The sequence below is a fragment of the Aquarana catesbeiana genome, linkage group LG04, assembly GCF_042186555.1.
Source record: "Aquarana catesbeiana isolate 2022-GZ linkage group LG04, ASM4218655v1, whole genome shotgun sequence".
Lineage (NCBI taxonomy): Eukaryota > Metazoa > Chordata > Amphibia > Anura > Ranidae > Aquarana > Aquarana catesbeiana.
This window is the reverse complement of record NC_133327.1, coordinates 572440513-572466460: the sequence shown is the minus strand read 5'-3', so window position 1 is coordinate 572466460 and position 25948 is coordinate 572440513. Positions and strand designations below refer to the sequence as shown.

The following is a 25948-nucleotide window of genomic DNA, read 5'->3' as shown; positions in this document are numbered from 1 at the left end:
GTGCTCTCCTCCACCTCAATATCCTAGCCCCTCACCTCAAAATCTGACCCCTGTTTCACCAGCAGGTCAGAAATAGCAGGTTCCTTCTCAGGGATACAAACGGGTCATGCGTTACGTCAAATGGGCGTGACTTCTTCAGTAAGGGGCCACTTACTGAACAAGTCACGCCCTTTTGACGTAACCTGTATAGGGGGTAGAGTCGCAGTGGTGACGTCACTCCATGAGCATCTTGCTGTTTCTTATGCTTCCTGAGCCCGCACTACCTATGTGCTGCGTTGTGAGTAATGTGCTATATGTTTTTATGATGAAATAAACCGCTTGTTATACAGAGAGCACTAGATTTGCCTTTTTAAACCCTATGTTCACCGGATCATTCTGAGGGAGTGTATACCGGCTGACATCCATACTATTAGCCTGTGGCAGTACGGATAATATAGAAGCTCCATGTTCAGCTGACCCGTTTGTATCCCTGAGAGGGAACCTGCTATTTCTGACCTGCTGGTGAAACAGGGGTGAGATTTTGAGGTGAGCGGCTAGGATATTGGGGTGGAGGAGAGCACTTGCACTATTTAAATCTTTGCACTATTGCTGTTTTGTCAGGTGAAAGCTACTTTCATTCAGAAGATTTTGGAGGACTGTTTTTCGGACTTTTTTCTTATAATTTTTGATTTATTGATTCTTTTAATTTTTCTGGTGTCACTTTCACTGTGATTATTTTTTAGTGTTTATTATTCTCAAATAAGGTACACGTATATTTGATTGTGCACTTAGTATCTTGCTATTCTGCAAGTCAAAATCATATATTCCTATGAGGATATATTTTCAGTTATTTTGGTATTTAGGTAGTGCTACACTGTTTTGTTATTGATATTGTCTGTGTCAATATGGCAGGGTCACACACAAAGATAAGATGAAAACAACAGGTAAATGTGTACATGAACCAAGGCTAGTGTATTGCATTTTCATTTTGTCCATCTGTATAGATGAGCTATTAACTTAGGAATACCAGACACACCTGTGCGCCACTGAAACGATTTAAAAATATAAAAGCTATGTACATACCATAAGATAATGGAAAACAACTCCTGAAACTGTGGCTAAAGGTTTTCTCTTGGGATGAGAATTACAATGAACCTATTACCTGAACATAAAAGAGGCTGAAATATTACAGCTCAATGAAAGGCAATCTGGTGCTTTAAGGTGCATCATAAATGCTTGAAAATGTATCCACAAAAATGGAAATAACAAAATAAACAAAAATTATAAGCTTGTTAAGCTGTGCACCATACATAGTTGTATGCTTAGCCTGCAGGTCTTTAACATTACAGTAGAATATTCCTTTAGACATTATTTTAAGATAAAAGGAAAAGTGTAACTGAATAAAAGATTCGCTCAAATCTCTGCTCTTCTAAGTCTTTTTTTTAAAAAAACATCCACTGTATAGCTGAAACCATGACATCTTCCCCAAAAACCACCACTTCCACCACAACGCGTTTCACCACAAATGGTTGATCACAAGGATCCTCGAATCACTCAGAGACCTAAAATAATGTATTATAAATTAGCTTATTCATGAACAAATGCAGATTTTCTGAGGATAGACCAGGAGGACCACAAAGTAGCCAATATTGTTTCGTATATTAAATATACAGCATACCGATATATTAGTATTATCATTATAGAAGTATTTTTATCTAATTGTTGAATGACTCTTTAGGCTTTAATTTGTTCATGTTTAACATATTACTGTGGTATTATAAAAACAAAAACTTGCAGGGATATTTTTGTCCTGCCAATCTGCAAGTAGATTTGTTCTGTGCGAATGCTGACAAAATGTATTGTTACTATACTATTTTCTTTTCAGGTCAGATGTTCTTAATTTCTAAGAATAGTGTGAATCTGTAAAATATCATATTATGTCCACTACATGGAGCTCTCGATCATAGTAAATAAGCATTTATTTCCTATGATAAACAGCTCCTTCTAGTGGCCATAATGGAATACTTACCTGATTCATGCTATGCTTATGAGTAAAGAAACTTAGCTGGCCTGGAGAAAAAATAGCCTAGTAACATTTGATTTTGCTGGCATTCACACAGAATGAATGTAGTTTTGCAGGATTGATAGCTCTGCAAGTTTTTTTATAAACACATTCCCAATGAAGCTGTAATAAAACAGCTAGGATTATCATTTCTGATTGACATTTTTTCGTTTTTAGAATGTCTACATTTATTTTAGGGTACCTTGATTAGATTGGTTTCTGATGTAACATGGATATTAGGTGTAACTGTTTGCAGGGAATGCTGTTTTCCCGCACTTAGGAGTCAGGTTGAGGTAATGGGCCCTTAATCCCTGGTGGGGAATCAAGAACCCATGGACCTAATTTCTTATGTAGTATGGGCTTATAATCAGGGTCGTCTTAATAGCATCATGGGCCCCTGGGCAAAGTAATGCACTGGGGCCCCTACCAGCCTGTCCCAATTTATGCACCTACTCTCAAGAATTAAAGTATAAACAGTTGATAGAATAAAACATAATAAAATTGATTTTAAACAATAAGAAAACATGCCATAAATCAAAGACCAATTAATACAAAGGGCACAATACAGGGGGAGTCAGGAGGGCAGAATACTGGGATCAGGAGGGCACAGTACAGTTTATGGGACACTGGCCGGGACATGGCCATCCTGGGACAGCTTAGTAGAAAGCATGACTGTCCTGGCAAATCCGGGACAGTTTGCAAGTATGATGTAATGCAAAATCATGGGGGCCCCATGCACCTGGGGCCCCTGGACAGTGCCCAGAGGTGCCCATGCATTAAGACAGCCCTGCTTCTAATGCCTCTTCCTGTAGGCAGAAGGTACAGGAAGCGTCAAAATATACATTAATCTGTGTTGATGATACAGTTATGCATGGCTGCCAAATGTCCCTTATATGGATGGGCTCTCTCTTTCTTATCCAACTAAATCCCTTTCCTCCCCAGGTTTACCTCTTATACCCCGTACACACGGTCGGATTTTCCGATGGAAAATGTCCGATCGGAGCATGTTGTCGGAAATTCCGACCGTGTGTGGGCTCCATCGGACATTTTCCATCGGATTTTCCGACACACAAAGTTTGAGAGCAGGATATAAAATTTTCCGACAACAAAATCCGTTGTCGGAAATTCCGATCGTGTGTACACAAATCCGACGGACAAAGTGCCACGCATGCTCAGAATAAATAAAGAGATAAAAGCTATTGGCCACTGCCCCGTTTATAGTCCCGATGTACGTGTTTTACGTCACGGCGTTCAGAATGATCAGATTTTCCGACAACTTTGTGTGACCGTGTGTATGCAATACAAGTTTGAGCCAACATCCGACATTGTCGGAATGTTCGAACAAAGTCCGACCGTGTGTACAGGGCATCATTCTTCTCATGTTTTGACCTTTATAAAAAGTGTTATTTAACTACTAAGGCTCGGTTCACACAGGGACGACTTGTCAGGCGACCTAGTCGCCTGACAAGTCGCCTCCCGTTCTATGCTATGGAACCGATCTAAGGGGAGCGACGCAAGTCGCTCCGACTTAGAAAAAGGTTCCTGTACGACTTTGGGGGCGACTTGGGGCGACTTGCATAGACTTCTATACAGAAGTCGTTTTGCAAGTCGCCCGGGCAGTCGTGTGCAGGTCGCCTCGGTGAGGCAACCTGCAAGTCGTGCCGCCTCTGGTGTGAACCGAGGCTTAATGTTTTATACAACACTATGACCTTCATACAACCTGTAAATTAATGCCTTTGTTGTTATGAAAAGCCAGGATAAAGTGAAAAGAAGTAGTTAAAATGAAAAATCACTTGTGGGTTTAACCAATCAATTTTTTATGCATACAAATTCTCAGGAGGTGGCAAGAGTTTGTCCCTTGTTTACATACTTTGGTCCTAAAGTTTTCCTCTTTTATCCCCCAGAAAGATGGGTAGCATGTTTTTCTGAGATCTTGAATGTAGATCCCAACTGACATCATATAATATCTAGGAATGATGGTGGAAATGCATTGTCTTGGCTTGGAGGTCATCTAAAATACACTATGACCACATCTGTCACAATGCTCACCTTTTTAGCTCTGTCTTTGTCTTTTGCTCCTTGATAAATATTTCAGTAAGTTCACACCCTAAACTGAGCAATTACAGGCACACCTTCTCACGCCCGAAGACACACATGAAATCAAAAATAGTTATAACAAAGTGATAAAATCTCATGCGCACGTCACAATTTTTTTTTCTTTTAGCTGATCATCAATGGAGGATTATATAAATACTAGAATATTGCATTGTAACAGTAATGAATTATATTTTGGATAATTTAAGGGGCAAATGGCCAAACGTGCATTTAACTTAATAGGTTCCTATTTTCACACTATTTTACAAAATTACTTACTGTGTTCCTCACCTTCCAGTCCACTTACCTTAACAGACATGCTGTAGGCAGCAATACTTTGTAGTACAATACGAGGGAAGAGAAGGAGAAAGCTGCAAAGGGTGTGTGGTTCTAAGGTTGAGCTACATGGAACCTGTTAATTCTTTGCTTATTAATTTTGTAGGAAAATACATTATATATTAGGTAAAAAAGCCAGTTTTAAAAAACGTGTTTCTGCCACTGTTAGGTTTTATTCCTGTTTCTGTCAATATTAAACTTTCCCCAAACTTTCTGTGTGGTCATCTGGAAAGCAAAGAAGTAGATTGTTCCAACAGGGATACAGAAGGCAACAAAAGCACCTCTTTATTAGAGTTGGGAAGAGTAAGAACTTTCAGGATTTTTTTTCTCTCACTTCCTTTGTAGTCATTGCTTCAGGAAGTGCAGACACAGAACTCAAAAAAAAAAAAAAAAAAAAAAAAAAACACCAACTGCTTTAACTCTTATCCAAAGACAGAAAAACAAGAAAATTGGCTCCCATTCTACTTTTATCCTAAATGTTTTTGGAATATTAAACGTTCAAGGAATACATAATAATCTTTTATCAGGAAAAGATTACCATTGTTTGTTAATATATAAATTAAGCCAGCTTGCTTTAGAGGTAAACCCATTCTTCTTTGGGTGTACCTGAATTCAACTGTATGCCGGTAAGCTTTCGATTTTGCACAGCATGCTTTCTCTTTATGGCACACTTACCTGTCAGTGTCCCTTCCTCTAGATGTGACAAGTCAGGTCAGCATTGGCCATTGAAAGGGTGGAACAAATACTGTACAACTTTTCAGATAAATTGAGCTTATCTCCTCATATATTTTGCTAGGAATGCCACGTACGAAACCTCAATAATAGTTTGGCACTTGCCTTCTGACCTAATGGTCCACTGATCATTTACTAATTTTGTAATCAGTAAATAAATAAATGATTGCAATTTTTATAATAAATAAATGGGCTGTTTTCAAATGAATCTTGTGCATTTTTTTAATTGTGCTTTTCTACAAGTGTTTTTCAATATTTAGCACTTTTAAGTTATTTTATCATAACTATCTCTTTCCTTCTTTTGCAGTTATTAGGAGCATGGGTTTGGATTTTGGTTGCTGCTACAAGAGTATTTTATCCAATTGTGCAAGGATGGGTCATGTATGTTGCAGTGTCCTCATTTTTCTTCTCATTGCTACTCCTGATGGTCTACCTATTTGGATTCCACAGAAACCATTGCAACACCTGGAGAATAATTGTAAGAGATTTCTTTTATTCTGTGTCATTTCACTTACTATGACTTTCTGAAGTATTCATTTGTAGCACTGTCCCTGTAGGGCTTGCTGGGTGTTGACTTTTTAGGCCTCTCTCTAGTTACCTGCAGCTGGTTGCTAATAGTTTCCACTTTGTTGTCACCCTTACTCCCGCTTGCTCGTTATTCAATGACCAGTCCAGGATGTTTGTGTTTTTGTATTTTATTTTGGAACTTGGATAGGAGAAGGGATTAGTGGGATACTCCAACTGGAACTATTCACAATAGATAAGGACCACTCTCACTTGGCCTCATCGGATTGGTGATAGAAGCAGTCACACTGCTTTGACCATGCAGCCACATGTATGGAAGGGTTGTCTTCCTGCTTGCACTAGCAGCAGACTTGATGCACTACATTATCTTCAGAACACTCTCTGGCATCCCCACTGACTCTTCTAGCTGAAGGGGGTGGCCCTCACACGACAGGGCACAAAGACACAGATCTGTACTCACAGTAGGCAGAATCAGATCCTTCCTGGTGTCTCCCTTACAGTCAGCTCCGCAGGACCTCTGGGTTCAGCTTCTCTCTAGGCCCCTGGGTCGACCACCCAGGGCCGCACGGCCTCCTCCAAGGAGGAAAGGGCAGCCGCCCCCTCCCTCCTGGACTCTGTTCCCGGCTCCACTAACTCTCGGCACATGTGCCCAAGCTTTAAATGCAGTATCTCAGCATGCAATGCAGCACATATTCTCTGCCAATTGCCAGGATTGTAACAAAGCTTGTGCACTCACTTGTTAGGTCCCCTCCCACTGTCCAATATGCCTCCCTATTGGACCAGTGAGGGACAGTCAAACAAGCTGAGCTGCACCTGAGCACAATGAGCAGACCTAACCAATAGATCCTGCTCCCTGGTAGGCAGAGAGCACTCTAAGTTTTACCTGACCATCTTCCTGGTAAGCAGAAAGACTAAAAACTATACTCTCTTCTAGCACCTACCTAGGAGGGTGCTACACATGTAAACCTATAAATCTAATAATACTTTCACCAGTAAGGAATTCTTGGGGTTAATTTACTAAAAGAAAACTAGCGTTTCAATTTTGCAAGGTAAGTTGCATTTTCGAAGGGAATTTGCCCTGGGCTTAATCTCCTCCCACCCGTGCTATAGCTGAATGACAGCTACAGCGCAGGCCTTAATTGCCAGGAGGCCATCATATGACATCCGTCCCTCAGACAGAGAGCCACGGCTGCCTCATCTGTGCCCATCAGTGCCACCTGGCAGTACCACCTACCAGCACCCACCAGTGCCACATACCAGTGCCTACAGTGCCACCTACCTTTGCCCAACAGTGCCACCTATCAATGCCCACTAGTGCTGCCAATCAATGCCCAACAGTGCCTCATCATCACCAGTGCCACCTATCAGTGATCATCAGTGCCACCTATCAGTGCCCTTCAGTGCCGCCCATTAATTCCAACCATCAGTGCTACCTCTCAGTGCCCATCAGTAACACCTATCAGTGCCCATCATTTGCACCTTGTCAGTGCCCACCAGTGCAGCCTATCAGTGCCCATCAGTGCAGCCTCATCAGCGCACATCAATGAAGGAGATAAATTACCTGTTTTGTTTTCAGAATTTTATAACAAACTATGAAACAGATTTTTTTTTCAACATTTTCTGTCTTTTTTTCATTTTTTTAGCAAAAAAATAAAAAACCCAACAGTGATTAAATACCTCTAAAAGAAAACTCTATTTGTGTGAAAAAAATGATAAAAATTTCATTTGGGTACAGTGTTGAATGACAGCACAATTGTCATTCAAAGTGTGAGAGCGCTGAAAATTGGTCTGGGCAGGAAGGGGGTTTAAATGCCCAGTAAGCAAGTGGTTAATGAATGTGGTGAAATTTCACTTTGCAAAAAATACCTAATCACAAGGAAAATAAAAAGCATTTTTGTTTGCACATGATTTGATGATGGAAGATAGCAGAACTTCAACTCATGCACTAAGGTTTTGGGAAAATTCCCTTGCAAATGGCAACTTCCCTTTGCAAAGTGAACAACCTGTTTGCCTTTTGTAAGTCAGCCCAATTGTCACACCATCAGTTTATTTTATTTTATTTTTTTTTAATTCTTTATTTAATTTTATATATAAAAATACAAAAAAAAAGAAAATACACTCTTCATAAAATACCTCATATCTCAGTAAGACAATGATAATCCCCAATACCCCCCCCGCAGGTGCTTTCCCTCCGAAACAAGCATAATGGCAAAAAGTATAGAATAGATGTGCATATATTAGTTCATGATGAGTTCAGTAAATCTCTCAGATTTTTTAAAGACTTCCCATCTGACCCATCTACCTCCACTGCCTTCTTGATCCCTTAACAGGGAATCAGCTATCTCAGTCTTCTCTAAGATATAAATTTTGTTTACCCTTGAAATCCAATCCCCAATCCTAGGCCCCTCCACTTCCTGCCATTTTTTTGGAATTACGCTCTTTGCTGAATTTAGAAACACAGGGATTAGGGAAGATTTATACCGTCTATTTAAGCCCTCAGAACCGTGAAACAGACAGACCCATGGGTCATACGGGATAGCTTTACCCGTAATCTCCTCGATAAGCTGGATCACCTCCCGCCAGAATGTTTTAATTTTTGGGCAACCCCCCCAAAGATGCCCCATCATTCCCGGGGCAATACATCCTCTCCAACAGTTAGGAGATTTGTCAGATTGGATTTTGCTGTTTTTAATAGGAGTCGCATACCACCTGACCAGGCACTTCTAATTTGTCTCAATCATTTTCATGTCAACTGCCGAACTATGTGTTGCCCCCAGGATGCTCCCCACCGAACTTTTATTGCATACTACTCCCAATTCATCTTCCCATTTTTTAATGAATGGCGGTACTTCCAGCCCCCCTCTACTTGACAAAATTTTATATAATGCAGAAACATTCCTCCTTGCTATTTCCCTACAAAATAACTTCTCTATCGGTCTGTAATCTTCTTCCTCTCTCAAAGGCCCAGGAATGCTTCTGACAAAATGCGAGAGCTGACCATACCGCCAACCATTTACCTTCATTAAATCCCTTTGTGTTAATAGTTCCTGAAATGTGCAAATTTTTCCTTTATTAGTGATATCTTTTAATTGTGCTTCACTATTCAAAATCCAATTTCCTCCCACTTCCACCATCCCTGGGGGAAAATACGTGTTATCTTTTAAAAAAATAAAGGGTGAATTATACTCCCATTTGCTATTAAGATGGATCTGGTCCCAAATTTTAAATGTGTGGTGAGTTATATCATGTGTATCTGGACCTAGATTCCTATGATGAGGAGGATTCCAAAACAAGTGATTTAACCGTGCATTACTTAAACCCATTTCCAAATCAACCCATCTTTTATTAGTACTTCCTTTTGCCCAATCTATCGCCCGTGATAAAACAATCGCTTTATAATATTTTTTAAAGTCTGGGATAGCCAACCCCCCCTGTGCTTTCTCTCTACTCAACACCGTGTACGCTATCCTAGGTTTCTTATTATTCTATACAAAGCTACTTATTAAACCTGTTAACGTTCTAAAGTATGTTTGAGGTAAGGGAATTGGGAGCATCTGCATCTTATAGAACACCTTTGGGGCCAGCACCATTTTAACTGTGTTAATTCGCCCGATCCATGAGATCGGGCGGTGCGATATTCTTTTTATTTCTGATCTAATTTTATCTAATAATGGGATACAATTCAGCAGGTAAATCCTCCTAAGAGATCCTGTTAACTTAACCCCCATGTAATTAATATTTTCCCTCCAAGGGGAATGAAGCACCTCTCTAAGTCCTGCTACTTCCTGCCTATCAACATTTATCTTTAGAGCTTCCGATTTATCAAAGTTGATTTTATAATTTGACAGCTTTCTGTACTTCTTCAGTGTAGACAGAAAATTGGGGATCGAGATCCTGGGTTTCGTGATGAAGAAAAGAACATCATCGGCAAAAGCAGCCAATTTGTGCTCCTCCTTTCCCACTATGCAGCCACTAATGTCCAGATTTTTTCGGATCGTGGCCAATAAGGGCTCTAAAGTCAAAACGAATAAAAGAGGGGACAGCGGACATCCTTGCCTAGTCCCGTTTTCCATTACGAACTGAGCTGAGGCTAAATTATTAGCCTTCACAAATGCTGTGGGATTGTTATATAAGACTTTAATCCATTTTAGCATTGTAGGTCCAACTCCCATGGCTTCAAGCGTTTTAAACATAAATCCCCAGTCTACTCTATCGAATGCCTTCTCGGCATCTATTGACAGAAATAGACATGGGGATCCGCTTGATTTGATAGCCTGAGATATGAGAATAGACCGCACCCCATTATCTCTTCCTTCTCTTTCTGGAATAAATCCCACTTGGTCCGGGTGGACCAAGTAGGACATTTTTTCCTTAAGCTGAAGCGCCAACACCTTGGCATATAGTTTGATGTCTGCGTTTAAAAGCGCAATCGGCCTATAACTAGAGCATAGGGTGCGGTCTTTGCCCTCTTTAAGGATTAGAGTCACTGATGCCGTTAACGCTCCCTTACACAATTCTCCTTGCCTCCCCAGCTCATTCCAAACCTGGCAGAGCCTTGGAACCAAGGAGTCTTTAAATCTTTTGTAAAAGCTAGTTGTGAAGCCATCCAGTCCAGGGCTTTTGCCCGGAGGAGATGATTTCAGAGCTAGGCATATCTCTTCTTCAGTTATAGGTCTCTCTAGTTCTATTATGTCGTTTTCAGACAAAGTAGGAAGCCCCGCCCCTTTCAGGAAATCTCTCACCCTCTCCTCCTTATTCCCGCCACTATTTTCCCTCTGCCTGACAGAGTAGAGGGATGAAAAATACTGCCTGAATTCTTCTCCTATCTCTTAGGATGTATGCCTCATTTCACCTTTTTTATTTTGAATCTAATCTATGAAATTCACATCCCTTTTTTTCCTCAAAATTGATGCCAAGTGTTTACCCACCTTGTTTCCCCCCCTATAGCTACCTCTTAGATGTTTATTCATAATCCTAGTTGACTCATTCTCCAATAAGTCTTTTAATTTTTCTCTTTTAATTAGCAATTGCTGTAGCAGGGGCCTGTCATATCCCTTAGAGGCTTTATGTAGTTGTTCTAGTTTATGAATTTCAACGATAAGGCCCCCTTTACTTCTAGTTCTCTCTTTCTTCTCACTCACTCCAATGGAAATTAAAACCCCCCTTATATATGCCTTGAAGGCCTCCCATAGGACTGCCCCCGAGATCTCTCCGGTGTCATTAATCAAGAAAAACGCATCTATTTCCTGTTGGATTTTTCCGGCTATCTTATCATCCCCAATTAATTTTTCATTCAGACGCCAAGTATACGGAAACCTTTGAAGCCCTTTTATTTTCACCTTCATCATGACAGGGGCATGATCTGACAGTGTCATGATCTCTATCTTCGACTCCCCTACAGAGTCCAATAAACTATGATCCACCATCAAGTAATCCAGCCTTGAATAGGTCCCGTGCACAGGAGAGAAGAATGTATAATCCCTCACCTTCGTATGCTGTACCCTCCATACATCTATCATTTGGCAGTCATGCAACTTACGCCCTATGCTCGTTAAAAGGTTTTTACTTACCTCCCGTGCACTAGATGACCTATCCAAGGCCAGATCTAGGCAAAAATTAAAATCTCCCACTAATATCACTTCCCCCTCCTTAAATTCCATCAATCTATTCAGGGTCTGGGAGAGGTATTTGATCGGGTCTCTATTCGGATAATAGACATTGGCAAGAGTGAATATCCTTTCCCCCAATTTAACCTTTAAAAATAGGAAACGGCCTTCCAGGTCCGCTCTCCTTTCTATCAATGCATATTTGATCTGTTTCGAGAAACCGATTACCACTCCCTTCGCCCGTTTAATGGGGGAATCGCAGTAGATCCAACTTGGGAAATTCCTTTAGTATAGCTTAATGCCCTCCTCCAACACCAAGTGGGTCTCCTGCAAAAAAACGATATCCGCTCCATAGTGCTGCAACTCTTTAAGCACTTTGAGCCTCTTACCGGGAGAATTTAGCCCTTTTACATTATATGTTAAGCAGTTAATTTCCATCAGACCCGATTTTTAAGACACACCTTATTTCAGACTCATGCACATCCTCCTGGCCCTCTGCTTGAAAAGAATCTGCGGAAACTCCCACCCCTCTCCTCCTCCTCTCCCTCCCCCTTCCACCTCCAGATCCCCCACTCGCCCCCCCCCCCTCCCCCTCTTGCCAATACCTGATCCCAGGGTCGCAGCATCGAGGTTGCCACCATCTCAACCTGCGTCCCCCCGTGCAGTGGGGTGAGGCTCCCACAATGGACAGCAGTGGCCCCCCCCCCTCCAGTAGGGTGGGGGGGGAAGAAGAACACGGAGGTCCCAATACCTTTCCCTCATCTCCCCCCCCACCCGTTTACTCCCCCCCCCTACAGCCTTTAAACTTTTTTTTTTTTATTATTTATCTATTCCCTCCACCCATTAATTATTCCCTAATTCTCCCACCCCACTTCCTAAGCATTCCCTTTGATTATAGGTTCACTGAAATATTTAAATTCCTACAGAAGTCCTGTAAGTCCTCCACATGATTCAATCTGAAGTTCCTACCCTCTTTCATCACATGCAAAGCTAATGAGAAACCCCAGCTATACTTTAAGTTAGCATAATTAAACAGAAATATCGCTCTGTGAGTAAAACTAAAAAACTAATTACATATAATAAAGAAATCAAAAAAATCTAAAAAGCTGCTGCTAGAATTGAGATACACACAACAATAAATAAATAAACCAGGAAGTAGCAGCGCTAGAACTACTGAGATTATATAGTACAAAACAATATAATTAAACAGTGTGCAATAAGTGAAAGGGTGATTATTGGTTAAATTAAAAGTCCATCTTCATGAATAAACAGTGCTCAAACAATTTAACCGAACTGTGAATGTAATTCAATAGGTTGATTTCATCCTCCACCGCACCACCAGTGCTGAACACACAAAATGCTCGCTTACCAGACGGCAAACCGTAAGAGCTTGCGACCTATACCCGGCCAGGGCCTTTATCCAATGAAGGGCCAAACGAATGGATACCAGGAAGAACCCTCAGGGTGGTCAGCATACAAGACAGGGACCGCCAAAACTCGTCAATCCCAGATCATAAGTATAGGCAGATAGTGATGGTATTCAGATGTATCCCTGGGTTAGAGAAGCTCCACTCGTGCCAGCGGTGGCTCACTCGCTGTGATTTTACACATCGGAAGCTAATCAGTGGGTTCCGCAGACCCGATGTCCACCAGCACCCGCTGATTGTTCTGTACACAGGCAGAATGGCGATCTGCCTATGTAAACAAGGCAGACTGTTGCTCTGTCAGCACAGAAGGCATGGATCCTGTGATACTTTAAATTACCCCCCTTAGTGAGTCCAATAATGGTCTTAATTGACGTCTCCTGGACAGGGTACTGGCCGAAAGATCGGAGAATATTTGAATTTCACAGGTTGGACTCCTCTCAATTTGCTCCAGATCTTTGCCTTGTGCTCATATTGATGAAACTTAACTATAATATCCCTGGGTACGTCCTCCCTCACACTTGGGGGTTTTCTTATCCTGTGGACTCGATCGATTTTTAATTCTTCATCTAAACTTCTTCCCAGGAGTGGGTTGAAAATTTCTTTCATCTTGAAGAACAAATCCTCTCCTCTCTGTTCTGGAATAGATCTAATCCTTAAGTTTTGCCGCCTATTTTGATTTTCCTGTTCCTCCAATTTGTAAAGCATCTCCCGCTGATCTGACTGTAGCTTTTTAACTTAATTTTTAAAAGCTGTAATCTCAAGCGCCTGTTGTTCTGATGCCTCCTCAACTACTTCTACTCGCTTCAAGAGGTGACCCAGATCTGACCTTACATTGAGAATCTCTGCTTTAATTGAGTTCTCTAGTTTGGAAAACATGGCCTGCATCTCCATTTTTGTTGGGAGTGCATCTGTATCTGTCTCCATGCTGAGGTCTAAATCCGCTTCTGGGGGAATCTCCCCTCTGGGGGTCCCCCCTCGGGCTCCTTTGTTCTTAGCTGGATCTTTCTTCTTATCTTTCACGCTCTGTTGCCTATTATCCATGACCGGGCTTTTTAGTTGCACTTCTTTTAAATATTTTTGAATGGAGCTTGAGTTCAAACTTTCTCTGGGCTTTTTAGATTCTGCCGCTTTTTGGGAGCGACCTTTCATGTTCTTCGCCACCCAGCTCTATTACACTTCCTTGCATCTAGCTTGCTCTTAATCTCTCCCTGTAACTCCTTCGCCCCACTTAGCCTCCTCACCATGTGCTCTTCCCCACTTCACAAAGCTGGCTACAGTCCAGGTATTTTAAGTGAGACTCAGTGCATGCCTTTGGAGATCCTGCGGTACATATATGCTTTGACCATTTCACTTCTCCGCAAACTGTCTAACTTAGGTAACGTGAGGTAAGAAAAAGGAAGAAAAAAAAAATCCTCAAATCCTTTAGACAAGCGCGCTACTCTCACCACAGAACCACAATACAATTCCGCAGTACCTCAGTACTTCTTCTTTTGCATGATGGATATAAAGAAACACAGAGAGAAATAAAAAGAGTCCAGCGCAATATGAATAGAACTCAGCATCAGCTGATCCTACCTGGAGCCAGCAGATTTCAAGAGGAGACCAAGCTGCGAACCCGGTCATGTCTCACAGTCACCGGGGGGTGCAGATACATTTTCAAGGGGTAGCCTGGAATACAGGGGTCCTCCGAGATCGATCGGATCACTTACTTTGTGGTGGGGGCTGCTATAAAAAGTGAACCTATGGGTCTTTTTCCATACACGGCTGTAGAGGGGAGATCCCGAGCAGAGAGCAGAGCCAGGGAGCTGGGTGCAGGGAGGACGTATCAGCGGGCTGTGTGCTCCTCTGGTCGAACCAGGAGCTTTCACATAGCCCCGCTCCGGTGATGTTTGTGGCCGGTTTCACAATCCCTGGCTTCCTCTTCTGGAGCGACTCCTCCCGCTGTACCGAGGCGGAAGATTTGCGGAACAAACATGGGCTCTCACCCCGCGCCGTCCCTGCCGCCATCGCCATTCAAACCTCTGCCCTCCTCCACCACGCCACCGTCAGGCCCCTCCCCCTGTTCTAGCATGTCACATCCCAGTCCCCTCCACTTCCTGTTTCCACACCAGCAGTTTCTAAACTAACACTAACACTCTGCAAGGATTCAATTTTAGGAGCTTAACATTTCTACCACCTAACCAATTTTTAAAATGTATGAGAAGGATATCCACACTAATGTGTGAAGTGCCCTTCATAAGCTGAAAGACCTGAAAGTGTCTCATCTGCCCAGCTGAGTTGTAAACAGCAGTCAACTTTTTGGCACTTTGACTCACTCCCTTTACCCCCTATGCCTCACACCTAGCTGCAGATTATGGTGGGTGGTCTAATTGACACTGAAGACAGGAGAAGGTGGGCCTAAAAGTCAGCCTATTAGTTGGAGGTCATTGCTGGCATAACTGGTAATTCTGAGTTTTGGGCACTCTGGGAGATGAAACAAATGCATGCTGGCTGGTGTAGGTAGGTACCACATGTCCAGGTGGTGGTTTGTACTATTCTGTCCCATTACACTTATACTATAAGTCTTTGTTTATATTCTGTTAATGTGTGACAAGTTATGAATTTCTGAAATCATGCATATGCATTCTTGTTTTAATTGTGTTAATCTAACTGCTGTTAACCCTAATATTTATGTTTTTCTCATTAGGATGTTATATACACTGGAATTACAGCAATATTTTACTTGAGTGCTGCTGTGCTGCAAGCTTATGCCACAATATTGTGTGATTACACTATAGCTGTAGCTCTCCCTAATATCTTCGGAATTAATCAGTGCTTTCGTGTATTATACCACTTGGATGCGGCAGCCACAGTAAGTAACACTGATTTGCTTCTATTTTAGTTTTGTCTATTTTTTTATTGGTGCTGTTACCAAATACACTACTGAAGTAATTGTGGGACATTAGGGAGTGTGCCTTCTATTTCAGGATGTATAGCCCTAAAAGAAGACAACTAGCAAGGTCAGAACTGGTCTATATTATACTGGTCAGCTTGACTACATCTGTATTCACACAGATGAACCACTATAATTCCCTGTACACACAGTCGGATTTTACGATGGAGAAAGTGAGATCGGATTGTGTTGTTTGAAATTTTGATCGTGTGTGGGCTCCATCGGACTTTTTCCGTCGGAATTTCCAACACACAAAGTTTGAGAGCAGGATATAAAATTTTCCGACAACAAAATCCGATCCTTTAACCGGTTCAATACAGGGCATTTTCACCTCCTTCCTTCCCAGACCAATTTTTAGTTTTCAGCGCTGTCGCACTTTAAATGACAATTGCGTGGTCGTGCGACGTTGTACCCAAACAAAATTGACGTCCTTTTTTCCCCACAAATAGAGCTTTCTTTTGGTGGTATTTGATCACCTCTGCGTTTTTTATTTTTTGCGCTATAAACAAAAGAAGAGCGACAATTTTGAAAAAAAACACAATATTTTTTACTTTTTGCTATAATAAATATCCCAATTTTTTTTTTAAAAACACATTTTTTCCTCAGTTTCGGCCGATATGTATTCTTCTACATATTTTTGGTAAAAAAAAAAATCGCAATAAGCGTATATTGATTGGTTTGCACAAAAATTATAGCGTCTACAAAATACGGGATAGATTTATGGCATTTAAAAAAAAAAAAAAAATTATTTATTTTTTTTACTAGTAATAGCAGCGATCGTGATTTTTTTTCGTGACTGCGACATTATGGCGGACACATCAGACACTTTTAAAACATTTTTGGGACCATTCACATTTATACAGCGATCAATGCTATAAAATTGCATTGACTACTGTATAAATGTCACAGGCAGGGAAGGGGTTAACCACTAGGGGGACACAAGGGGTTAATTATGTTTCCTAAGGGAGTGATTCTAACTGTAGGGGGCAGGGACGTACAAGGGGAGGAGACCGATCAATGTTCCTCTGTACTGGGAACACAGATCGGTCTCCTCTCAACTGACAGGACGTGGATCTGTGTGTTTACACACACAGATTCACGGTCCGGCCCGGTTAACGGGCAATCGCGGGTGCCCGGCGGACATCGCTGGGCACACGCACCGGGCCCTGAGGAACGCGGCGCGCGCGTGCGCCCCCTAGACGGCCGGGAAGCCCAGGCCATCATATGACGTCCACCCAGGATGGGAGATCCCATCTGTGGACTTCATTTGACAATGGCCGGGTAGTGAAGTGGTTAAATTCCGATCGTGTGTAGACAAATCAGACGCACAAAGTGCCATGCATGCTCAGAATAAATTAAGAGACGAAAGCTATTGGCTATTTCCCCTGTTTATAGTCCCGACGTATGTGTTTTACGTCACGGCGTTCAGAACGATCGGATTTTCCAACAACTTTGTGTGACCGTGTGTATGCAAGACAAGATTGAGCCAACATCCGTCGGAAAAAGTCTGATGGATTTTGTTGTCGGAATGTCCATTCAATGTCCGATCGTGTGTACAGGGCATATCAGTGAAGGCAATCTGCCCATTCACCAGAGATGTTACAGGAAAAATATTAACTTGCCCACTTGAGAATGTAGGTGGCTTGTGCAAACAATTTAAAATAAAAAAGTACTGTAATGCCCCGTACACACGATCGGATTTTACGACAACAAATGTTGGATGTGAGCTTGTTGTCGGAAAGTCCGACCGTGTGTATGCTCCATTGAACATTTGCTGTCGGAATTTCCGCCCACAAATGTTTGAGAGCGGGTTCTCAAATGTTCTGCTAACAAAACTTGTTGTCGGAATTTCCGATCGTGTGTACACAAGTCCTTCGCACAAAAGTTCATGCATGCTCGGAATCAAGCAGAAGGAGCCGCCATGGCTATTGAACTTCCTTTTTCTTAGCTCGTCGTACGTCTTGTACGTCACCACGTTCCAACGTTTGGAATTTTGGGCCAACATTTGTGTGACCGTGTGTATGCAAGACAAGTTTAAGCCAACATCCTTTGGAAAAAAAATCCACGGTTTTGTTGTTGGAAAATCCTATCGTGTGTATGGGGCATTAGCATATGAAACATGAGAGACATGACATGAGAGACATTTGCCCGTGACACTTTTACAACTACCCTGTTTCCCCGAAAATAAGACCTAGCGTGATTGTCGGTGATGGCTGCAATATAAGCCTTACCCCTCAAATAAGCCCTAGTTAAAGTCCTTGTAGGTCTTATTTTCATGGTAGGGCTTATTTTCGGGGAAACAGGGTAGGGCTTATTTGGGGGGTAGGGCTTATATTGCAGCCATCACCGACAATCACGCTAGGTCTTATTTTCGGGGAAACAGGGTAAGTAGGCAAAATATTTCCAAGTTTGAGTAAGGTAACGATAGAGTAGAAATGTTGGAAAGATACTGGGATGTGGTGAGATAATCAATAGTTCTGTGTACCTCTTATGAATAATTTACCCTAGACCTTGTGGAAATGATATGCATACTTATAATAAATCTGTATTTAAAATGTAATTTAATCTATGGTTGCTGGACTAGACCAAAGCTGCTGGCTCACATCATCCATGACAGTCTGATATTCTTTGAAAATTGCCCCTTTTCCAAGAAGAGGAAGAATACTGTAGGCACCGCTCTGCTAAATGCAGTGTTTGGTGCCTGAGACCTAGGATGTGATCACTGCCAATTGGGGGGCACATCTATGAAAATTTCAGATTGTTAGCTTACCTAGGATCTTTGGAGGCTCCATCATTGCATGGGAAAATTCAGCATGACTCAGTTAACAATTGTAACATCCCAGAATAATATGATGGATAGCTCTGCTATGGAGGCCATTGAGAAAGCAGTTTATGGACACATATACAGTATGTGAAATTTCATATCATAAATTTGACCTATCTTTGTTTCACAGTGTGCCTTCAGGTCTGGGTTATAATATCCATTACAGTCATACAGCTGCCTAGTTGAGTGGAATGCAGTGGTCTCCCCTTGCCAGACAAGCTGCTTATATTGTAAGGGTTTGACCAGTGTGCATATTGTATACATTAGAACATTGTTATTTGCCCACAGTTACTTATAATAATTAATTTAATAATTACAGGCTGGAAGGCGCAGCAACTGGGTATCTGATTTCCAGGATAGAAGGAGGGGGTGGAGGGAAATTCTTTCCAATAGGGAGGTGTTGATTGAAAAGCAAACACTGTGGGAGCTGGACCACCTTTACACTTCCTTCCCCCTAGACCAACTGTCTTCTGTCATCCCTTTTTCTACTTCACTCATCTAGCTGGCCTTGGGTCACACTAAAACAAGACTGGATGTTGCAGCCTCACAAGGCATGCCAAGGCAGGGGTAAAAGGGGTGACAAAGTATGCCCACTCCATATCAGTACACCAAGAACTGAAAAATCAAAAGAGCAAACTGTCATCCTTTTCCGCTAGCAATTTGGTTCTAGGTGCATTAGCCCAAAGTGAGTGAACTGTAACAACGCTTCTCTATCAACAAAAACACACAAACTTTCTTGAATGAGGACACAGTGACTGGTGCAGTTTGGAACCTTTTAAAATACACAATTATGTATTACTGATGGCAAGATGATGTATGGGTGGCTTTATTCCACTAAAACCTCGCCAGTCTAGGCCATGACCTATTTTGACTATGGAGGAATCCAGTCCTATAGGTAAAGAGAGGTAAAGTAAGTCTTCAATATCTGCAAAATGTCACTTCTTCTGAGTTATGAATGTTATGGTTAAATCCTTGCTTGGCTGGGGGGAGAAATAATACCTTATTCTTCATTCCCTGGCAGCTGTCTCTTTTCTCCACTGTCCTGTGCTCCAAAATGTTGTGAGGGCCCTCGCCTTCCACCTGTACAATGCAGGACCAGCAATTATGAAGTCAGAGAGCTGCAATGGGCCTGGCAGCAAAGTGATGCAGCTTCAGGAGATGAGGAAGCTTGAGGAATATGATAAATATTTCACCTTATATCTATACCTTCTAGCCAAGCAAGCATTTAACACATGCCTGGGGGGGGTGGGTAGGGGGGTTGGGGGGCAGTATCCTGCATGAGTACCAGCAGCTCGTGGTGGGACTTTTAGAGAAAATGCAACTGGATAGACAAATTTATCATAATTGTTGATTATACATTTGATGGTTTATTCCCATGTTTTCTTCTTTATTCTAGTTCTTTGCTTTCTTGACATCACTAATTTATATGCTGCACAGCTTCCAGTCTTACGTCCGCTGAAAGTCCTCGGAAAAGTGAAGCAGATCAGTCTGTGAATATAAAGATCATATGGGATGACAACCAGTTCTGCAAATGTGACAAAACTTCAATATCAGTCATAACAACTATAACAATATCCCCAACATTCTGGACATTTTTTTTTGTATATTTTTCTATTGTTTATTATAAATGAGATCTGTTCTTATTCTTAGTACATTTGAAAATGATTTTATTACTATTAGCAATGAATGGGGAGGTTTGTTTGTTAAGGCAAGCCAACCAAAGCAAATACCTCCCAATCCATGAGCTTGGATGATACATGTTTCAAACCGTACTATGACAGATCCATTACAATGCTACTACACATTTATAGCAGTAAGGATACACAAATAGTATTAATATAAATCATGCCTCTTTACTATGAGCACTTTTCACTGTATTATGCTTTCATTTTAATATATTTATTTTTACATACTTAAATAATCTTTCTATTTCTTTGGCTTATTGAGTAAAACTATGCCCAGAGTTTGCGAACCATTCCTACATTCGTTTTTAGTCAATTAGCTGGAAAGTGTTGCCTTAAAGAATTCAGATTTTTAGAGGCAATTCAACATCAGAAACAGACCACCCTACCATCAAAACTATTTGCAATTGTTTATCTTTTGTTATTTTTTTAAACAGTTATACCTAAACTCATACCTCTTTGCTCCAGTTCCTCTTTTGCTTAAAATCAGAGCTGCCAGAACTGTTTGGTTGAAATAATTCCAAAAAAGTACTTTAAAATATTAAGTGTTATTTTAAATTACTTTCATTTTTATAGTTGGAAATTTGACTTGTTGATGTAATAATTGTAAATAAGTAATGAAAAAAAGATCAGTTATTTTTCTTGTCAAAGGGGATTTTTTTTTTTTTTTTTTTAGTAGAATGCAATTTCATTGCACCCTGGGCTGGATATCTATCATTATAGCCTGTAGGCAATCAACCTTTAGTGCCCAAAGTAATACTCCTCTATTAGCATCACATCTTTTACACAAAACAATATCTTGATTTACTGGTCCTAGCCCGACATAGAATATTGTTACTGTGTATACATTATTTATATTAGATGACTGCATAGGAAAAAAAACTGCCTCTTTTCCTTTGTTGCCTAAAGGCCTACTGTGCCTAATGATAAACATGGCCTAGACTATAGAATTATCTTTTGATTGCTTTAAGCAACATGTTCTCATAGCTCAATTTTTCATGCATTAGCCCATTTATGTATAACAATATATGGTGCAGTGAAGGTATAGTATATCCCAAAAAGTACTGAACTCTGAGAGGTCATAGTTTTCAGGTCCTGCTGAAACCACTGAGAACATGGAGGCTATTACCATTTTAAGACTGAAGACATGTTTTATCATTGTTATGCCGCGTACACACGACCGGTTTTGCCGTCGGAATAAACTCTGAAGGTTTCTCCGACAGAACTCAGACGGAATTCCATTCAAGCGGTCTTGCCTACACACGGTCAAACCAAAGTCCGACCAAAGTCTGACCGTCCAGAACGAGGTGACGTACAGCACGTATGACGGGACTAGAAAAAGGAAGTTCAATAGCCAGTAGCCAATAGCTTCCGTCTCGTACTTGCTTCAGAGCATGCATCGTTTTTGGTCTGTCAGAACAGCATACAGACAAGTGGTTCTCCCGATAGGAATTGGTTCCGTCGGAAATATTTAGAACATGTTCTATTTCTAGGTCCGTCAGAATTTTCGGAAAAAAAAGTCTGATGAGGCACACACACACAATCGGAATAGACGATGAAAAACTTCCGTCGGACTTTTTCTGTCGGGCATTCTGCTCGTGTGTACGCGGCTTTAGAAATATATACATTTTAATATTAGTTAATTTTAATATTAATTTGTTGGGTGGTCTCAGGATTTGTTGGACAGGAATGCCAAAGCACCAAATGACATGGTCACCTCACCAGTATAGTTCATAACTGGGTATTTGTGTCAAGTGATTATTTTACACAGTCTTTGCATCTCAATGACAGTTTGGGAAAGAAAAAGCAGCCTTGGCATAATGATAAACAGCCAACCCTGTTTTAATAAGGTCAAAAGATAATAAGGCTGCAGTGAAATGTTATGCCTGGCTTCAGTAGAAAGACAGTCTCTGACCCAAGAAGGCCATTCACCAGCATTGCTTGAGTCTGCTTTTTTTTTCCAATACAAGTCAATAGGAATGCAGAAACAGCTCAAAGCAGCTCAGAAAGGTCACAAGCAGCTCTTGTATTGTTCTGTGCTCTTGCCTGAAAATGAAATATATCCAGTGATTAATGAATTCTGCCATGACACCTTTCAAACTAGTCAGTTATTTTTACTGATGTACATAAAAATTCTAAAAACTGTACCTGTATACTGTGAGCAAAACTGTTTGTATGACACAGAAATGCTATGTTTTGAATGGCTGTTTACAATAAAAAGAACACCGAAAGCTGACATTGGAGTGCCTTTATCAAACATGTCACAAAAAGATTCAGGCTTAAAGTGTATTGAAAGACTTCAGTTTATTACGCTTTCCTTGTCCATTTGATGTGATTCACCTTCTCTATATGCCTTGGTGACAGCCCTGTTAATTTTGACATCAAATTTTGATTTTGTTTTAGTCATAGTCTTTTGACTAAAATGCCATTTTAGTTTTATTCATAATTTAGTCATCTGAATTGTTTTAGATTTAGTCTTATTTTAGTTGACAAAAATCTCCAGTACAGACGCAGGCTCCCTCTATCTGCCCGCTGCCTGGGAGTTCTGGAACAATGCCCTGTAAACCCCAGAAGAGGAACTCCTTCATCAAATTTGTGTCTGCCTGGATGTGATGTGTTTCCCCTCCCAGCAAGGTAGCAGTTATTAGCACTGTGTAAAATAACAGCCTCCCAAGACCATCCAGTTCTCTGCCCTGTGCACTCCCTCACTCCCATTTACTTCCCCATCCACACTTGCAGGTCACCTCCCCATCCCCAAATTATAATGCACTCTGTCCTGTGCCCCTGCCTCACTCCCATTTACTTCCCCATCCCCACTTGCAGGTCACCTCCCCATCCCCAAAGGATAATGCACTCTGTCCTGCGCACTCCCTCACTCCCATTTACTTCCCCATCCCCACTTGCAGGTCACCTCCCCATCCCCAAAGTATAATGCACTCTGTCCTGTGCACCCCCTCACTCCCATTTACTTCCCCATCCCCACTTGCAGCCTGGCATTACAGCCAATAGAGTCTACAGTTTTTTTTTTATATTTTAAAGTTGCACTTCTGTTTGTCAAAAAGCAATATTTTTGTTTGTTTATGAAACTTGGATTAATTTATAAAGACGTTATATATCACAACGGCTAAATCTGTGTCTGTTGTGCATGTTAAAACCTTAAAATTGTAAATAATAACATGTTATTAGATTTTTACTCCAGGAGTATATAATGAGTTTGGAAATTCTAGAGAAATGCTTAAATATCAATTATTTTTATTATTATTATACAGGATATATATAGAGCCAACAGTTTGCGCAGCGCTTAAAAAAATGAAGGCAGACATTGCAATTTGGTACAAGAGGATCAGAGGGCCCTGCTCGCTAGAGCTTACAATCTAAAAGGGAGGGTCAATTGATACAAAAGGTAATAGCTGTGGGGGATGAGCTGATAGAGAAAGTAAAACAGTGAATTAGTTAGAAGCAGGATAAGCTTCTTTAAAGAGAAGGGTTTTCAGGGATCGTCTAAAGATGGATAGATTAGCGGACAGTCGGACAGATTGGGGTAGGGAGTGCCAAAGGATGGGAGAAGCTCTGGAGAAATCCTGTAGGCGAGCATGGGAGGAGGTGACAAGGGAGCTAGAGAGCAGGAGGTCTTGGGAGGACCGAAGTGAGCAGCTTGGTTGGTATTTTGAGACTAGGTTAGTGATGTAGCTGGGGCAGAGTGGTGGACGGCTTTGTAAATTATGGTTAGTACTTTGAATTTTATTCATTGGGTGAGTGGAAGCCAGTGCAGGGATTGGCAGAGAGGGGTGAACGGTTAGTAAGGTGGATGAGTCTTGCAGTAGCATTCATTATAATGCATTACATCTTAATTAACCCCATCAGATTTTAGTTGACTAAAATGTACTGGAGATTTTAGTCAACTAAATGAAAATTGAAATTGTTTTTCATCAATTTACTTAATTCTATTTTTTTTTTTGTTTAGTTTTCATCACTAAAAAAATGCAGCTGAGGAAAACTATGATGAAAATATTTTCGTCTCTGAAATTAACACTGGGTGACAAGCTGAACTTGGAGGTGAGGGAAAATTTCCAATGGAGACACATCCAGTGACCTGTCTAAAATGGGATTTTCCCTGTATTGTGCCTTCAGGACAGGAAGTTAAGGGAACTCTCCCCCAAGAATTGAAATGAATTATTTCACTCCAGTTTTAAGTACGGTTTTTAGGAAAACTTAAACAAAAGAAAAAAAGAATTTAGAAAAACTTTAGACATATGAATTTCAAAGAGTAGAAAGGGTTGTTTTCACGCCTTCTCTGTTGATAATTAGCTTAGTATGGTTCACTCATGACATTTGTGATAGACAGATATCGGTTTGGATATCAAATAGCTGTGATGAAGGGCACAGTTGCATTAAAGAATATGTTACCCCAGCACTTCATGTTCCTGATATTTTTCTGTGTACCAAGTACTTCTCTTAAAAAAGGATCCTGTTCTCTTTGTATTTCTTCTTTTGATCCTGCCAGTCCCCCTGCTTTCCTATTTCAAACTGCCCATGCTAGGCATGAGAGTACATCCATCCCAGCATGGTCAGTTGTCTGGCTGTGCAGGGAGCACAGCCTACCTATCCCTAAAATGATCAGAGTCCTGCTGACACACCACCGCCCCTTGCACAGCCATTTTCTGGGAGGATCAGTGTACTGCTTTTTCTCCACCTCCACCTCTTCAAGCCCCATATACAGCTGAGAACAGAGATTATGTGGTCACTTCTACAAAATATTATATATATATATATATATATATATATATATATATATATATATATATATATATATAAATAAAAACATCTTGCCCTTCATTTCCATATTAAACCGAATGGGTTGTTTTACAAGGTAAGGATTCACTTATACTTTAAGTCCATATCGCATAGATGCACAGCATTCACATTAGTCATATTTCATTAATATTAACATGGATGGCATAATCTGCTGCACATCAAGTATTCTATTGAGATTTAGAAACTTCTCCAGATGATCAGATCTACACATATATTGTTAACTAAACGAATGACAATTTTTGACTGAACCGAATTGTATATGCCCACCGACTTATTCCAGTTAAACTTCATAGACGATAACATACCAAATGTTACCTACAGATGATCAATATATCAGTCCAATGTATCCTTGAAGTCTCATTTTCAGCCAACAGGTGGATGCATAGGCCTACCTTATTACCTATCTATCCTGTCTTAATCTCTGGATTTATTCAGCAAAGCACACACACAAGTAACTTACAGCAGTGATGCAATTCCCTTCTGGATTTGTATGGATTTCCAATTAGACAGAAAAAGTGTAAAACGGAACAGCTTCTGCTGTGTTCTCTCTTTAAAAAATACTTGTAATGTGCTGTGAATGCTGTGTCATACTGTATGTGCATCCTGTGCATAGGCGTGTGCAGGGGGTGTGCCAGGTGTGCCTGGGCACACCCTAATCACTGCATGTGGTGCCGATTCCCCCTATTGCCTTGGCTTCCCCCCTGTGTTTCAGGATGGAGAGTGATGGAAGGGGCTGGTAAATATGTAATTTACCGACCCCTTCCTTTTCTAAATGAACACAGTGAACACACTCACTCACCGTGTTCATCAGTTTGTGAATGAAGAGGAAGCCGCTCAGCACAGAGCGCTTCCCATTCATTCACTGTCCAGTGCAGCTGAGGCTGCAGAGAAAGACATGTGTTATTAAGCTTTGGGGTGCACACCCTAATGCAAT

At 41.1% G+C, this 25948-nt stretch overlaps 1 protein-coding gene across 1 annotated transcript in view; it reads left to right on the top strand.

The window, feature by feature from the left end:
- Positions 1 to 23328, top strand: part of LOC141140662 (MAL-like protein) — a 50835-nt gene extending 27507 nt beyond the window's left edge. Inside the window, exons 2-4 of the mRNA XM_073628062.1 lie at positions 5511 to 5681; positions 15448 to 15612; positions 19914 to 23328. Coding sequence (XP_073484163.1) covers positions 5511 to 5681; positions 15448 to 15612; positions 19914 to 19976 — 399 coding nt within the window. The 3' untranslated portion in view covers positions 19977 to 23328. The remainder of the gene's footprint in view (positions 1 to 5510; positions 5682 to 15447; positions 15613 to 19913) is intronic.
- The last annotated feature ends 2620 nt before the right edge of the window (positions 23329 to 25948 follow it).